The 17,677-nt window shown below is 38.1% G+C and overlaps 1 protein-coding gene across 1 annotated transcript; it reads right to left on the bottom strand.

The window, feature by feature from the left end:
• Window positions 1-263: 263 nt before the first annotated feature.
• On the bottom strand, window positions 264-15,906 carry LOC122664383 (nucleolin 2-like). The gene is made up of 22 exons (XM_043860176.1): window positions 15,759-15,906; window positions 15,627-15,675; window positions 15,366-15,529; window positions 15,096-15,227; window positions 14,812-14,897; window positions 14,551-14,590; window positions 14,339-14,476; window positions 13,028-13,156; window positions 12,763-12,879; window positions 10,046-10,120; window positions 9,458-9,541; window positions 9,243-9,359; window positions 9,034-9,132; window positions 8,853-8,933; window positions 6,132-6,191; window positions 5,948-6,039; window positions 5,756-5,870; window positions 4,663-4,751; window positions 4,481-4,571; window positions 4,311-4,402; window positions 1,444-1,760; window positions 264-324 (listed from the first exon to the last, which is right to left on the bottom strand). The coding sequence occupies exons 1-22, from the start codon at window positions 15,780-15,782 to the stop codon at window positions 299-301; spliced, it is 2,217 nt and encodes a 738-aa protein (XP_043716111.1). The 5' UTR covers window positions 15,783-15,906; the 3' UTR covers window positions 264-298.
• Between the last annotated feature and the right edge of the window lie 1,771 nt (window positions 15,907-17,677).

Here is a 17,677-nt window from a genome sequence, read left to right on the forward strand (position 1 = left end):
ATCAACATCTTACCAAAAGATGGGCAAAAGGAATAATCTAATACAAAAAGGAGGTAACACGATTCAAAATCCTCCTTATTCTCTACTCATCATCAAATGTTTTTTACTTCCCTGCATTAGAATCTATAGCTCATTTAATTAATTTTATAAAAAAAAACCCTCATTCAATCAAATCACGTTTAACAAAGCATGGCTCTGATCACTTGTAATAGATAAATAAAAAGAGAACATATCTATCTAATCTAAATCTAACAAAAGTCGGAAAGGAGGCAAGACACTTCAAAATCCCCCATATTCTCTAATCATCAAATGTTGTTTTCTTCCCTGCATTAGAATCACATAATGAGAACCGATTAGGAAAATAGGCATCAAGTAACACCAAAGGAACTTTTGATAACAGGTTGAAAGGGGCATCTAACGATATAGATATTAACAGGCCCACTGGTATGAATAGCCGATTCGATGAACAATAAAACATCATGAGCTAGACATGATCACTTCTAGAATTTGGTGAAAACTCTATTTTTGAACAAGATCATAAAGTGGGAGAAGGAAAAAACACGATTAAAAAAAACAAATCACACCTTTTTTGGTTTTTCATTTATTATAATCAAGTTATACTGATTTATACCATAGTAATATATAATCCAAACTCGTCTCAAAGAGATCTGTCTCCCCCCCCCCCCCTCTTCTTATCCTCTGCGATACCCTATTCTGCCATTATCAGTCCCTTCCTGCCACAGATACTGCCGAAGGTTATCTGGCATTCAGGTTTTGTCTCCACCACAAGATAGTGACATTAATTATATTCTGTTACTAAAAAAAATCACCTGCTGATATATTTCTGTTTTTCTGCTCTATGGAAATATCTCCCTCAGAATTTAGATTTGAAAACCTGTTCTCTTTTCAACTCGCTGCTATACTTTAGATGTGTTGAGAACCTATTATCTCTGTTTCTGGTTTCATTCCTTGTTACTCAGACTTGAATTTATTTATTTTGTTATCTGTTACTCGAACCAGATTTGATTCTCTATTAAGTTTACTATTCCATTTCTCTATTTAAACCTGCTTTGTCATAAAGCCTGCTGTTAGCCATCGTATATATCAGTACATCTTTGGGCTATTTTCATCTGACATCCATATAACCAAAGAGCGTGAAGAAGTGAATACAAATGAGTTGGTCAAAGAATTAGACAACCTCATGGACATATAAAAACACAAATAGGAAATGAGAAAAAACATTAGCAGTGGTATGAGAGCATAATCAAATTTAGGAACACAACCACAACTAGCAAAGGAAGAGAGACCAGCACAAGGACAAAGGTAGAGGGGGGAAAATTAATTAGCATCAGCTAAGCTCAGACCAGCACTACATGTCGCAACAGGTTCCAAAAGGTTCCAAGACATGTTTTAGAATCTAAGATGCAATTAAGAATATCTAACCTGTGCCAGCAGCTGCCAAGTTTGGCTTATTATACGGTGTGCCACGTCCTCTGCCACCACCTCCTGAACGGCCACCACTTCGGCCACCTCCACGAAAACCTCCAAATCGACCACCACCATCTCTACCACCACTCCTTCCGCCACCATCTCTACCACCACTCCTGCCGAAACCACCTCTTCCGCTGCCACCACCATCACGGTTATCAGCCCTTGGCCTTGCTTCTTCCACTACCAAGGAATAACCTTCAATCTCAAATCCATTCAGTTCTAGAGCTTTGGAGAAACTATCCTCATTAGGGAAGTCAATATAAGCAATCCTGCACATGAAAGTTTTGGACAAATTATAGTACAAATTCAGAACATAGCATTTTTTCGTATGCAAAGAACCACACCCAGTACAAAAGCCCCACTACAAATACTAACTACCAAATTAAAATACTAATGCCGTATACCCCCATTGGACTAAAATTTGGGCCTTATAATTGAACCCATTACAAATAAAAAAATTTAAAACAAAAGCCCATACCCAAGTACTATCAGGTCCTAATGTTAAACCAAAACAGCATTAGGTATTTAGATTTGTTGTGGATTAAGTGGCTATCGGAAGGGATTTATCAGGTTACACTTCGTGAATTCAATGAGTGCTCACAGGTGAATTCCTACCTCAATCTTCTCTTCTACTTTCTTTCATATTTTCTCCATTATCGGGCCAATCTCAATATAATGGGTTCCTAAAAGCCTTTAGATGATAGATTTCAGAAATCTAGAAATATCCAGCACAGCAGTGACATAAAGAACCAGAATTCAGGAGGAAATTAATATAACATTCAAACAAAAATTCTAACCTGTACAGAAAGCTTGTCGAAGATCACCCTAACAGGTAGGATTAACAAAGGATCAATCTACTAAAATATGATGGTCAGATCTGGAGTTATGTGTGTATCCTATTGACAATAGATCAATAGGATTCTTGAAGTTGGGGTTCAAGCAAAGCAACGAAATCAGAGTTTTAAAGGTCCAGAGCAGGAATTAATAAAGGATCAATAATAGGAGAAGAATATCAATCTGAACAATAAACAAAATTTGATCTATAAATAGGCTGAAATTGAGATTGCTACATGAAGATTGATTCTAAGATAGCAAAATTTGATCTACAAATAGATCACTAAAGCATGAGGTGTGGTTATTGTACGTATGATCAGGTTTGCACTCCATGGAGAATTGATGGAGAAATACAAAATCTGGAATAAATTAAAGGGTAAAAGAACACTGCCTGGTCGTGCAGCCCCTGCATCCAGAAACAAGAGCGTGCATAATTACCGCCCAATCCCCAATGAAATAAAAAACAACCACCTATGTTGATGCCCCTGCGCACTGATTGTCCTCCACACTGGTACAGAGGCTATGCGACTCTTGTTCTGAAATAAAACAGGATAGACCGAACAAAAAATAATATATATATATATATATATATATATATATATATATATATATATATTCACCTGACCAGTTGATAAAAGTAAAGTGCAGAAAATTGAAATCATGAATCCACCTGACACATCTAAATGCACAGATCCAACACTCAGAAATCCACTGAGCCAGCCTAAAATCTACACCAATTGGGCTGAAAGTTGCTTCTTCATTCAAATTCATGTAGCCCATGTAGCCCTTAACAAACTTATATAAAAGGCTAAAAAATACTAAAAACATAAAGAAAGGCAGCCCTAAACCAGTCCTGCATGAGTAAGGTACCATGACTGACTAGGAACTGACCTAAATAAGGACTAAATTAATGTAGTAGATCTTGCATTCCTACCTCCTATCCATATTTTAGGCGCATTAAAACGACCCATTACAATGATACCCATTACAATGATACCCATTAACATGTACAAAACCCAACACATGGCTTATTTCCACTTTGCACTGAAATAAGCACCATTCTGTTTTCTGCCAATTTTCCAGATCATTTTCTACTTTATATGAACCAACCCTGCATAAATTCACTTCAATTTGGTACACTTTCCATTACTGCCGTCTGCTCTGTTTCCCAGTGTCACAAGGTCTGCACACCTGAAATCTGATATCAGATTCCTGAGATCATTCATAGATCAGTAGAGTTCCCTGAACACTTGACCAGATTATTGGCCCATTTTGACTTTTTAATATGCTGCTATAATATTCTCTCAGCTGTAATTGCTCTAGTTCATTCGGTACTGATGATCCTGTGTTTCTACAAGTCTCCTCTAGTCCTCGTTGGGACTAGTTTTTGCATTACTTCCCCAAACCCCTTTTACCAGATTCAAGAAACCATCCATCAGCAATTCCAATCCAAAGGCCCCAAGCCCTATTACAGTATTACCCTGATCAGCCACCCATAACATGATTACTTTTTAACAGAATTTCCATTTCTGAAATCAAATTGCCTCAGCTTCTTAGAATCCTGCCCTTATTTAAAATCATATATTGGTATATCCCACACTTTTACTGCTACCATAACCTAGCCATAAACCCATGCCTACCACCCTTTAATAAAACTAGCTCTATCTGGAAAGTAATAGCATAACAAGCCTAGCACAACTCAACTCAGAAAATCATAGAATTTTTGTTTTCTCCAAGGAGGAAAAAGCATTATGAGGATTGCTATACATTATCTAACACCATAGTCATACTTCTACAGCAGAACGGCAGAACCACCTCAAATCATTACGGTCTATGATCTCATGTGCCTATTTATTATGAACAAGCCCAGCCCTTTGAGTTGCCTTGCAAATTCCCAAGCCCAACCGCAAGATGGAAAGTCAAATCAAAACTGAACCGAGCAAGTAGTTGGACGGAAAAATGGATAAATGGAAATATGAGCATACCCCTTGGGAGCACCAGATTCATAATCTTTCGGAATAGACACCCTTGTAAGTTCTCCGCAAGACCCAAAATGCTCTTCCAGTGTGCTCCGAATCTACAGTTTGCAATAGAATGAGAGAAAGCCAACTCATCCAATAAAAAAGGCTGGAGGTAATGTGCTACATGATTTTACCTGATCCTCTCCAACAGATGTATCAAAACCTCGTACAAATACAGTCCGACCCTGACCTTTACCTCCTTTCTGGTATGAGTTGCTTTCTCTGCTGTCATATGATAAGGTCAAGTAAAATTGAGATAATAGTAAAACAGTCTACCTAGTAAAGAGACGGTGGGGGTATAAAGAGACAGCAGTACCTGTTATGTGGGGTATAGGAGCCCCTCTCAAAAGCTATGTCAAGTCTTACAGGTCGACCCAACAAATCTTGACCATTCAGTTCAAGAGCCTATAAAGGCAAAGAAAATGTTGCCAAAATTAACATGTAGAAATTAATTATTTATTTTGAAATAGATAGAATGCATTAAATGCACAACATAATAAAACCACGTGCAAATGGTTGAAGATAGCAGACATTCGTTAGGCAATGTTCAAACATGGTAAGCAATTGAAGAAGAGATATTCGATCATTTTTCAAGGACAACAGTTTTGAGAATTTCCAAGTTGCTAGCATGTTTCAATTCATCATTTCACACCTTACTTCTTTCTGAAGGCCTTTTTACTCAACAACCAATTCTGGGCAGAGGAGCACAATACCAATAAATACCAATTCTTTACCCCATTATGACTTCTGCTACCTGATTGGCTTCAGACTTCAACATAAGAACACTGATAGCTTATCTTTCTTTTGCAGGAAAGTTGAGGCATGAATCGCTTAAGCTTCAGTTTCTCGTTGAAGGCTCTGATTCTTCCTCTGCTGAAACCAAAATATTTTGGTGAAATTTCAGTCCATTCAAGGCTGCAATTTCGGTAGTTGTTTCGTTTTGATTTTGCTTGAAACTCACATATTTAGCAAAATTTCGGTTATTTCAACGCAATTTCACACATTAAATGTTTGACCACTGATCTACAGCAACCAAGCAATTTTAGACACAACAAGACTGTGCAAACCAGAAAAAGACTTTGCCACAGCAAAGATGGTGGCCAAAAGCACAAACCTAAGTCACCAACCAAATTACAAAATAGAAATGGGTGAAATACCATAGCAAGGCTCAAACTCCCGCGAACACAGAAAATTGAGAACAGCTATAAAATAATAGAGTAAGATTTGGGGCCCCACCACCTCACATACACATGCAAAACACCATTAGACATTTATTCTGAGAGTTAAATAAAATGAACCTAAACTATAAGGTAATAATGACTGGCCATGAGATACAATTACATGGTTGAAAAGGTTTACCATAATCAACTTAGGCCCTTCTAGGTGGGGAGAGGAAGAGGGACACTGACCTTCTTTGCTGCTGCTTCAGTGGCAAATTCAACATGGCCATATCCCCTAAATTGATCTTCTTTAATTGCAAAACGCACATCAACAACTTCCCCAACATCTTTGAAGAACTCTTCCCTTTAAAAAAAGAAGGTGAATATATGAAAAGAAGATACAGAAAACAAGCATCCTATTCAGAATTAAAAGATACATACACGTCAGCTCGTTCAATACTGAATGATAGGTTCCCTGCAAAGAGTGTTTTTGACCCAGTTGTTTCAACATTGGGGGTAGTTGGAGTTTTTAGCTGCACAAAATTCAGAAAGAGTTTAGTCCAGATTATATAGAATATCTCAAGATGGCTTACAAAAAGTATGCAAGTAAATTATTTATGTATACCACTTTCTTCTCCTTGGGTGTTACAGCATCTATCATCGGTTCATCAGTGTTTTGCTTGATCTACATAAGGTCATTCATTAGTCAGCAGGCTAAACACTAAAAGCATGAAGCAGTCCAACTGTACAATTAATCAAATGAGGCTCAACAGGACCCAAAATAACAAAACCTAGTTTTCTTCCTAGGGAAGGCCATGGGTTTTTGCAGCATAGCACTTCTATTTCTTTTTTTTTTTTTCCTTTTTTTACAGAAAATTTTGATTAAACAGAAGACCATACCACAGATTACAATTAAAAGAAGAGCCAGTTCAAAGTGCATGACATCGGAACATCAAGTTGATGCAGTTAAATCACCTAAATGGTCTTATTTGGAAATAAGTTTTGGGTAGGGTTATGTATGGGTTGGGCCTTAGATCCCATGTGTTGCGTTGTAATGGACGACTTCAATGGACCAATAATATGGGTAGAGGCTAGGCATACGGGATTAGTTAAGTGACTTTAAGCTAGGCTGGATTAGGATTCTACAAATCCAGTCCTGTTTTGAGTCAGTTTGATGTATTTCAAGGTTCCATGTGCAGCTGCAGGAACAAACCCCAAAACCAGCCGAGTGTAGTTGTAGGATTCAACAGCTGTGAGAGGCAGCCTGATCTGATGATGTGGCAGGTTTTTGTTGGCTTGATGAAGCATCACATAAGATAGTCCCAGCCCAGAGAGAAGCTTGAAGATTCTAGAAAACTGAAGATTGCCCTTGAAGACGCTGGAAGAACCTAGGATCCGATTAAAGATTATAAGTAAGTGTATGTGGCTGATCAGAAAATGGAGGAGATTGAAAATAGAGAGATTTGGGTTGAAGCTGTGAGAGACAGCTCCGTGGGTGAGAGGATGATAGGCTGGGAAAGCTGATCCTATTCCCCCTTCTTCACATGTACTAGAAAAACAGCAATAAAAAAAAAGAAGAGTTTCAGTTTAGTTAATTTGGTTCCTTTTATTGTATTGATCCTACCGCAATTGATCTCCCGCCGGTTTCCCTAGTTCGAGGTCGAGTTCTGCATTACGGTTTCCTTTATTATTTTTTTTTCATAGTCAGTTTAGGTTACCTTATTAGTTAAGGATTGGGTTAGGCCTTTCCTTTTTAGGGTCAGTCTGTTTTTGAGTTTTCAATACAAGTTTGTAAGAGGTTTGAGCATTGTATACGAATTCGATTAATGAAAAGTTGTCTTCGTTGCTCTTCTTTTCCGTTGGTGAAGAACCTTGTGTTTGATCAAGGCAGGTAGATGTTTATCCTTCCAACCACCTTGCGGTGTAAAGCCCGGATGTTTTCTCTTGCTATTGTTCTTCTTTCTCCATTTCTTCTACATTAAAGCAAGTGTTCTTTTGAAATTCCCTGCAATTCCTAGTCTGATTGGGCATTCATATACAAGGGTTGTGACAAGAATTTCAATTGAGAGAATCAGGCCAATAGATCCACATCATATTTTAATCAGTTGTTCTTCAACCTGAAGAAACACTTCGATCAGAGTCTGGTCCAGATCAGACCTGCCGATCTGAAGTTTTACTGAAATCCCTACTCTGCCGACATCTATTTATTGAATTCTGCCATTCAAATACTGAGTCAATTTACTGGTTTTATTATTTTTCATTGTTGAGATTATTAATATAAACTCAAGATCGATTGATCAACATACTCCTCTCTTCTGAATTCGGTTTCAAGTGGTGAAATTACTGATTTACCCCTCTTAGCACAACTAGGACTTCCTCATTTTTTGATCCAGACCTTGGATCAACCTAAGAATTATTTTCCTCGTTTATTGAACTCTATTTGAGTTTGGAGACTATCTGAGGTATTGATTGTGATCAATTTGACTTCTCCTAATGGATTTTTTGTGTTTGTACTCTGTTTTGGTACTGTTTTGATCATTCAATTACAATTCTACATTATAAGTACATCAATGATGGCTGTAACTTCAAATTCTATCTATTTATTCGGCACATCATAAGTTTCAACTGCCCTTATCAAAAAATTTCAGCATTAAATTACAGTCCTTCCCATTTGGAGTAATCATTCAGCTATAAAATCCAGAACCCTTCCTTCAAGAAACTGTCCAAAAAATTTGACCTCTTGGGGAAAGAAATAATAAGTAAGAACGCAAATAAGCCTCATCAAATCCACTGACTCAACCAACCTCCAGGCATATAATCTAAAAGTCTTCCAATCTCCAATCAAAGTTATCTAGAACTTTGGAGACTGCAAAATGATTTCCTATCAGACCCAGGCAAGAACATTGAAGATCAACATGCAAACTGTCACAAATGCTGTGAAACACATGTCCTATATTCAAGTTTGTCTATCTTTCGCCTTCCAATTGGAACTACAAACCACATGTTGATAGGTGTCATCTCGATAAGACCATAAACATGGATTAGATGAGATCCATCATTCAAGTCTGTCCTTACACTACTTGGGAGACAAAAGCATAAGGGCAGACTTGAATGATGGATTAGATGAAGTATTGGCAAAGAATAATGTTTGGATGTAGGAATGACAAGGGACGATGTTTGGATGAATGAATGGCAAAGCATGATCAGATCATAAGCAGTGTGGAATTTTTAGTGAAAACCAAGACTATTGGATTCACCATTCCTTTTACTTCCCATATTTTGGAGGGAAATTTTCTTATTGAAATTTCTGTAGTAAGTGCAGAATTACGGTAAAAACACTGCTTACATTGTTCTTTGGAGTCTTAACAGGTTGTTCCTCCTCACTTTCCTCTTCAGAACTGCTGCTATCCTTAGATGGTTTTGATGGCTGGTGCATATGAGGTTGTAATGTCAAAAAAAATCTCACTGATGAGTTCACAAATTTAAAATATCATTTTGGTAAAACATTACTTTACACGCTCCCTCACCTTCTTCAGTGGAGTTTTGGCAGGTTCTTCCTCCTCACTTTCCTCCTCAGATGAATCATCCTCAGAACTGCTGCTTTCCTTTGTTGCCTTGGCAAGCTGCTGGAAAGACAGGAGGCAATAGTAACATAAGGTTTGTGAAGCGCAACAGTAATGACATCTTCTAAATTAAAATAATATTTCATATGCTTGCACTATCAAGATTCTCTAACCTTTTTTACTACTTGTGCCTTTGAAGGCTCATCATCAGAACTTTCCTCTGAGCTCTCATCACTGCTGCTTGCCTTCTTTAAAGGCTTTGCATTGGGCTTCACCACATTCCCAGTGGGCTGCATAACAGAGCATAAATACATAATCACTTTACAAGGATTAAAGGAACGAAGTGACATAAAAGAAGTGATCAAGATTTAAAAATCTGGCAACATACCGGAACTTTCACTTTTTTCTTTTGAGGTTCTTCATCACTGTCTTCAGAGCTCTCATCCTCACTCTCATCTTCCTTGGAGGCAGTCTTTATTATTTACCCCAATTTGTGGTTTGAAACATGCAAAGTTGGGATATTTCATTATAGCATCAAAATAGCACCAAAATGATTGAAACAACCAACAAATTAAAGTAACCTAAAACAGAAAAAAAAAAAAAACTACAGTTTTTCATATGAAGCACGTGTTTTTATATGAAGCACTTCCCAGGTTCTACTCTTAATCACAATATGAAGTTTGATAAACTAAGGAAAATATTTTTTTATTTTCCTTTTTGGGTGGGGGACACCGGTACCATTTTATGATGACGAACATTGATAGAAGCATTGCACATACTAGACAACGTAGTTTCATGACTTTCATGCACAATTTAACAAACTATTTTTTCCCAGGATTCAGGCACTAGGTAGCAGCAAGTTACATATTAGAAGATAACTACCCGCCCAGTGAAACATATGAACGGAAACTTACTTAAATTTATGCAAAGATCAAGCTAAATTTCTCAAGTTCAAGAAACCAGGCCTGTATTTTACCTTCTTTGATGCTTTTGTATCAGTGGTCACAGACTGTCTCTTTGCAGGAACAGAAACCTTGGCAGGAGGTGCCTCCTACATAAAAATTGACCAAACTTAACTGAGAGACCTTATAAACAGGAACGCATGAACCAGAAACAGAAAATGGAAGCAAGGATGCCTTCTTTTGCCTTAAAACATTATGGGAAAGATTTACATTTTGGCTTCATCTACCATTAATATACTAAGAGAAGTGGTCCCACGAACTTAAAATGTAACCGTCGTTTAAGACACTAGCAGATAAAGCGCATGTAGAGGCTGACATTAGGGCCAATGGGATCACAAAAGGAAAAATAACCATATCCAAGATCTGGGAATAGACCATTCACATTTCGAATATGGGAATTCATAATGCACAAGTCTAGTAAATAAGCTCAAGGTGCAAAAACCATGCACTCTTAATAGAGTTTCATAGGTATAAGGGCAGGAAAATATCCTCCAAAAAGTGTTCAGCATGTGTATAGAAGGCAGCTTTCCAACTAATCATTCATCTTTACCCCTGTAAAAAGCATTTCATTCACTAGACACTGTTACTCGGTTACTCCATTAACCTTCATGCATTAACTTGTAACAAAATTTTCCTTACATGGTTTCATGCTGCATTAAGATCAGTGCTAAGTTCAAACTCTCAGCAGTACCTATTCAAGGAAACCTGCCCCAAGAACCCCATACAATGTATACATGTTACTAGCACAATGATCAATAAAAACTTCTGGCCATAAACATAACAACAAAAAAAAAATAGAAAAGAGAATACACATCCTCTTCCTCAGAGTTACTTTCTGAATCTCTCACTGGATTCTTCTCTGTTTTTTGCTGCAGCTTTTGACAAAGATGGAGAAGCAGCTTTGACCATGTCTTGTATTCAGACACCAATATTACTCAAAGCAAATAAGGAACCCAAAAGCTGCCACTAGGTGATGTAGATCGATGGAGAAGAACCAGCCACACCAATAGCCTACCTGCCAGGCCATATCGAGCAGCCCATGGTCCACTTTAGTGGCTAGATTTAAGACCATATTTTCCAGATTGGGTGCTGTCTATGTATCCATCGATCAGCACCAATTCTGGTTTTTATTTTTAAAGTTTTAGTGGGCCTGGGCCTGGGCCTGGGCCCATAGCCAGCTTGCAGGTAGAAGAACTGTGGAAGATTTACAGATTTGGTGGAACTACTTCTGGCCTTGTATGAATAATTTTTGGGTGACAGCTGACTTGCATGGAAGATCTCTTCAAGAAGATTTCAACTGGCTTTTATTTTAATTTTAGGAGGCTATTTAGTTCATATTTTCTGTAACTAGATTCTGCAAGCAATGTAGATTAGTTTCTATTTTCATGAGATCATATCTTGTAATGAACCTTCCCCACGCAGGAGGGTTTTTCAGTATATTAATAAAGGAGGAGCTCTTTAAGAAACACTACCCTTGTTCCCTCCTCTTCCCCTCTTTATTTTCTTTTATTCTCAGCTTCTACTTTCATAATTTGTATCTGGGTGATAGTGTGAGTCTGTCAAGAACCCTTTGAGGTCTGTTTGATCTGCTGTTGACACTCTTAGGGTTCTAATGTATCAAAACTACCAAGAAGATCACTTCTGCTGCTCATTGAAATTGTCAAGTTAGAAATCAAGTCTCAGCTGCTGCAACCATGCCTGCAGTTTCTCTGTTTTAAGGTAAAGTCCAGCAATCAAACTTCAGGCATACCTCATCATCTAGCCATCGGATTGGGCTGAAATTTTGGAGGTTTAAAAAACTACACTTGTGCTATCATCAACCTTACTTATAGTCTGATCTTATCTGTGATTAGAAAGTTCCCAATAGTTACTAATTCTGCTACACAGTTCCTATTTATGTTCTGCTGCTGTATTGAAGAACACAGTCATCTGATTGTGGTGAGTTTTTTAAGTTTCAACTCCTGGTACCAACCTCTCTTTGACTGGAATTTAGGGAGCATTTTGCCTTATAGAAGAGACATACTGGTAACCTCTAAATCTGGACTTTAGTTTCTATTTTGTGTATTACTGATCTGGAACATCTGGCCATTGGAATGAATTGTTTTTCACATATGCTGATAGACTCATGGAGTAGTATTTCTGTCCATATTCTGGTGCTAATCTGTATTGTGGGTGGGAAGATTTATTGCTTTCTAAATTTGGTACTTAATTTGTAATTTCATCTTGTGGCTATAACTTGGAATCCAACCATGGATTCTCATCTTCTTTTTTGAGGGATTGAAGTCTTGTACCACTGTTAATTACCTACATGTCACCTAAGTTTGTTGTTGTTCTGACCACTACATTGGGAATTTCTTTTGGTGGTTATCCTGCTGGTTCTGAGAGCCTTCCGATTCTGTAATTGGGTTCTGATCTCTGTGGTAGTATTAACTTGAATCCCATCACTAGGATCATTCTAGTTACCATGCCTTTGACAAAAAAATAATTGTCAACCACACCTACCTCATCCTCTGAAGAATCACTGAACTTCCAGTAGATTCTTCTTTTTTTCATCGTTGTTGTTGGCCCAGGCTTACCTTTCACTGGAAATGGTTTCTTAAGACCTTGGGCAACACGTTTCTGCTACCATTTGCATTATGGTTGTTAGACAGCAAACAATCACTACATGGTCCAAATCAGACAGAAGGTATTCAACATAGCAACTGTAAAGTGATTCAAGAGAGAAAATAACCTCATCCTCATCAGAATCACTCTCCGAGGAACTGCTACTCATATCTGCTTTCTTTTTAGAAGCTGGGGCAGACACTCCTGATTTCTTTGTTTGCGCTGTGATCTTGGCTTTAGTTTTCTGTTTATGCAAAGAAAATTAAAATTGAAAATTGAAAAAAAAAATTGCAGGAATAAATCAGATATCATTAAAGACCTAGGTGAAAAAAAGAATACAGCTTTAGAACAATATGATTTATCCAAAAAGGATAAAAAGCATGAAATCAGACCTCATCTTCCTCAGAATCACTCTCTGAGGAACTATCACTTGATTCAGGTTTCTTCTTGGGGGCCACTGCTGGGGTACTCTTTAGAGCAGGAGTTGGCTTACTGGCTTGCTTAGCAACCTTTGGAGCTTTCTACACACACAAAAATATAAAAATCCAAGTCAGTAAACATACAGATACGTGCTTCAGCATCAGGTATAGACCAGAACAACCAAGGGAAGAACCCCAGTGCCAGGCCTTACACTGCTGTATGTTAGGCAGTCATCCGGTGTTGTGTAACAGTACTAGGCCTATGGATGATGGTCAAGATGATCATTTGCCAGAAGTCACATAGTTTCGAATCGCACAGTTGACATAACTATTGATTAATATAAATGCACACATACCTCATATTTATAAATACATACAACTCACTTTGGTGTAACCAATAGGAAATTTTAGATTAATACCAGCAAATTTGAGAAATTCATGCTAGACCTAAACTCAACCTCCAATAACAAATTTTACATGTCAAATGTCAAGGCTATATAAATCTATAAACAGATTAAAAAGACTGTCTAAGTAATAAAACAGGTGTATTGTCTATCTTTGCCTAGGAGATTTGACTACACTAATGTGGACTAAAGATGTCCGACATGCAGGATATAAGCAAGACTAGGACATTCCAATGCATTGTAAAGCTTCGAGTTTTAACACTGGTTTTTGCATGATACAATAATGCTACCAGTACATACAGCAGGAAGAAAAATACAGGATAGTCATTTTCCTTGTCCACTATCCATAAATTAAAGAAAGAAAGAGAAGACTTGTTACACAGCACTAATTTCATAAGCTCTATAGAAATGTGTTTTATAATTTTAACAGCAACATATTATGTTCATCTTCCTCCTGAGGATCTGAACTATCACTTAATTCATCGTTCTTGCCAGGAACAACAGCGAAGCCATTATTAACAGCAGCTGCTGGCAATTTATTAGAAAAATACAGGGTAGTCATTTTCCTTTTCCACTATCCATAAATTAAAGAAAGAAAGAAAACTTGTTACACAGAACTAATTTCATAAGCTCTATAGAAATGTATTCATTATTTTAACAGCAACACACTATTTACATCTTCCTCATGAGAATCTGAACTATCACTTAATTCATTGTTCTTCTCGGGAACAACAACTGAACCCTTATTAACAGCAGCTGCTGGCAATTTCTTTGTTTGGGGCGTAATTTCACCCAAGTTTTTCTGGGCACATCCAACCAGCTCTAAGTTTAATAAATTAAAACAGATAAATTCAGAGGGAAGAAAAACAGAAACACTCACATCGTCCTCATCTGAGCTGCTATCTGAATCAGAACTGTCACTTGATTCATCTTTCTTCTTCAAGCCAGCTGCAAGGCCATTCTTAGCCACAGCAGCAGGCAGTTTCTTAGTTTGGGGCGCAATCTTAGCCCCTTTCTTCTGCACGTGCAAACCAGAAGAAGCTTAAGAAATCAAATCATTCAGACAAAACATATTCAATTAGAGACACTCACATCATCCTCATCTGAGCTGCTATCTGAATCAGAACTGTCACTTGATTCAACTTTCTTTTTCAAGCCAGCAGCAGTGCCATTCTTAGCCACAGCAGCAGGAGGAGGTTTCTTTGTTTGGGTCGCAACCTTAGTCACCTTCTTCTGCACGAGCAAACCAGAAGTAACTAAGCTTAAGAAATTAAATCATTCATACAAATTATATTCAATTAAAAACACACATCATCATCCTCATCTGAACTGCTATATGAATCAGAATTGGACCTTGATTCCTCTTTCTTCTTGGAGACTACTGCATGGACATTCTTAACCTTAGCAGCAGGCAATTTTTTTGCCTTTGCTTCAGTTACCTAATATAATTATGTAATTATATTGCATAATACAAGCTTGCTTAAAACTATAATATAATAATAAAACAAAAAAAAAACGCATGAAATAAAATATATAACAGTCATTCTCCATATTGTGACTAATGGTATCTATTTAAATTTAAAACATTAAAAGAGACAAACTTTAGGGGGAGAAAACAGAACCAGTGAAATACTCACATCATCCTCATCAGAGCTGCTATCTGAATCAGAACTTTCACTCTCACTGGATTCCGGTTTCTTCTTGGGAGCTGCCGCAGGGCCATTCTTAGCGGCAACAGCTGGCAATTTTTTGGCCTTCACATTGGGTTTCTGAGATCACATTAGTTAAATACGATAGCAAATTAACAAAATGACAATAAATAAAAAACTACGATGGTTACCACAAAGAAAACACAGAAAAAGAAACAGATATAACAAAACCCAAAGAAGAAAAAGACCAGAACAAACCTCGTCTTCGGATTCAGATGAAGAGTCATCAGAGCTGCTTGTTTCCTGCTTCTTCTTCTTCGTCTTAACCTCAGTCTTCTTTTTCTTTAGAAGCTCTTCCTCAGCTATCTTCTGCTTCTTGGCACTTACATGTTTCTCCAGGGTTTCCTCAGCATCCCTCTTACCTAATAACGAAAAATAAATAAAAGACCCAAACATAAACTCATCAACATTAAACGATTCAGAAACAACAAAAGTGGTTATCAGATGAAACATTCATACCTTTCTTAGCTGATTTCACAGGTGGGGAAACAGAGACAGCTGTAGCAACCTGCGAGTAACCATTACGTTAGCAATCACCAATCGGCAAAACACAATCATAAGACATTACGAACAGGACACCGAAACTATAACCTGTTTAGCGGATTTCTTCCCCATTTCGAACTATTGCAGAGAAGTAGAAGCTTCAGTGGTTCGACAAAGACTGAAGCTGCTCTTAGGTTTTAGGGTTTTAGAAGAGAAAAAGAGAGACGAGAGAAACAAACTCTGCCCCGCCTTTTTATATACGGCGAGATGGTAGAGTTTTAGGGTTCGCATTTCTCGTCCCTTTAAATGGAATAATAAAAGCGTGATGAGTTCTTAGACCTTACGTGTAAGGAGTGAAGAGCGGGTGAAAGATAATGGGGCATTTGACGCTAAACCCAAGTGCTCGCATAGGAACGCATGGTTGAGGGCCTGACGGCTGAGGCATAGTAATTGGCCACGGCTGGTGGACATGGGCTAGAGACCTAGAGTCTGGACTGTGGCTTTGGCTGTGGCTGGTCCATAGTTAGCGAAAACAGGAACATCGTGAAAAAACGAACGATACAGGTTTTAAACTTGTAGATTAACAAAAAAAAAAAAAAAAAGGCAATATACTCATAATTGAGAGAGTATTACCTAGATGCATACATCTTATGTTTAAAACAACCATAGCATCCAACATTAATACATATATATATTTCATAACCCATTATGAGTGTCAAGAACCGATGTTGGAAGGAAGAAGGGGATCCAACTTGGCGATCCAACTTGGCCTTTTTGCTAGAGAAGATCGTCAAGTCTGGGGTGCCTGACAAATGGTCTTTACTCAATGAAGAGAGCCTATCATCTTTAATGTAACCAATAGGATTCAGTGAGGAATTCCATGGCTTTGTCATCGGCACATAGAAAGTGGAAAAACACCCTCGATTCGACATGGAGGAAAATATGGTCGAGCCCCACCATGCCAAAAATAAGGAGTTTCCGGTGGCGAGCATATTCAGAAGGCCTAGCAACAAAGACGGCCTACATCGCAAGCAAGTGCTTGTGGAACTATTGTGTCAGCGATGCGGGAAGAGTAACAAAAGTGTTAATCGCATTATTTTAGACTGTCCTTTTGCGCGAGCAGTTTGGTTTGGGTCTAGCCCATCTTAGAGGCCACCTCTTCAAGAGCCTATACTCTCCGAATAGTTGGGGTTCAGACAAGGATATCGGTAAGCAACAAGCGCAAGCTATTGTAGGCCTAGCGTCATACGTATGCTGGTTTCTTTGGTTGGCCCGTAACAACCTCATTTTTAAAGGTAAATAATGGTCTCCTAGTGAAGTTATTCAGAGGGCTCACACCAATTTTAGAGAGTTTTGTAATGCGATCATTGTGGAAAAGCATTCTTGCACTCCAGAGGGCCCTAGAAGAACCACCCAAGCTCATTGGTGTCCTCCCCCCCCCCCTCCCCAATGACTATTTTAAACTCTATGTAGATGCATCACTCAAAGGTAGTACTGGGGGTCTGGGCATTATTCAAGATTGCCATGGTCGGATTTTGGTTGCAATTTCTGAGCCTGTAGAGTTCTCATGTATTGTTCAGGGTGAAGCTATGGTTTTAAGAGCAGGTCTCCTTCACTCTATATCAGAAGGTATCGACAATCTCATAGTGGAATCGGACAACCAAGAGTTGGTGCTATCCCACAAGTTCCCATCCTCAACCGAGGCTTGAGATCTCCAACATCATCCATAACATAACCTCCTTTTTTATTACATGTTCCTTCCACCATATTCCCAGATAGAAAAACAGTGTGGTTGACTCCCTGGCTAGGAAAGCTTTGTCCACCACGTGCAGGACATCTTGGCCACTTTCCTCCTTCTGGCTTTCTGAGATTTGTAATCCAGATTCCTTGCGAACGTCACACTCTAATAAATAGTCTTTTTTTAACCAAAAAAAAAAAGTTTAAAGATATATCATCCAATATCATCCAACGTCAATTCCAACATACATCATTCAAAATATATCATCCAAATCGATTCCAAATTAATA

Source organism: Telopea speciosissima, chromosome 6 (genome assembly GCF_018873765.1).
Source record: "Telopea speciosissima isolate NSW1024214 ecotype Mountain lineage chromosome 6, Tspe_v1, whole genome shotgun sequence".
Lineage (NCBI taxonomy): Eukaryota > Viridiplantae > Streptophyta > Magnoliopsida > Proteales > Proteaceae > Telopea > Telopea speciosissima.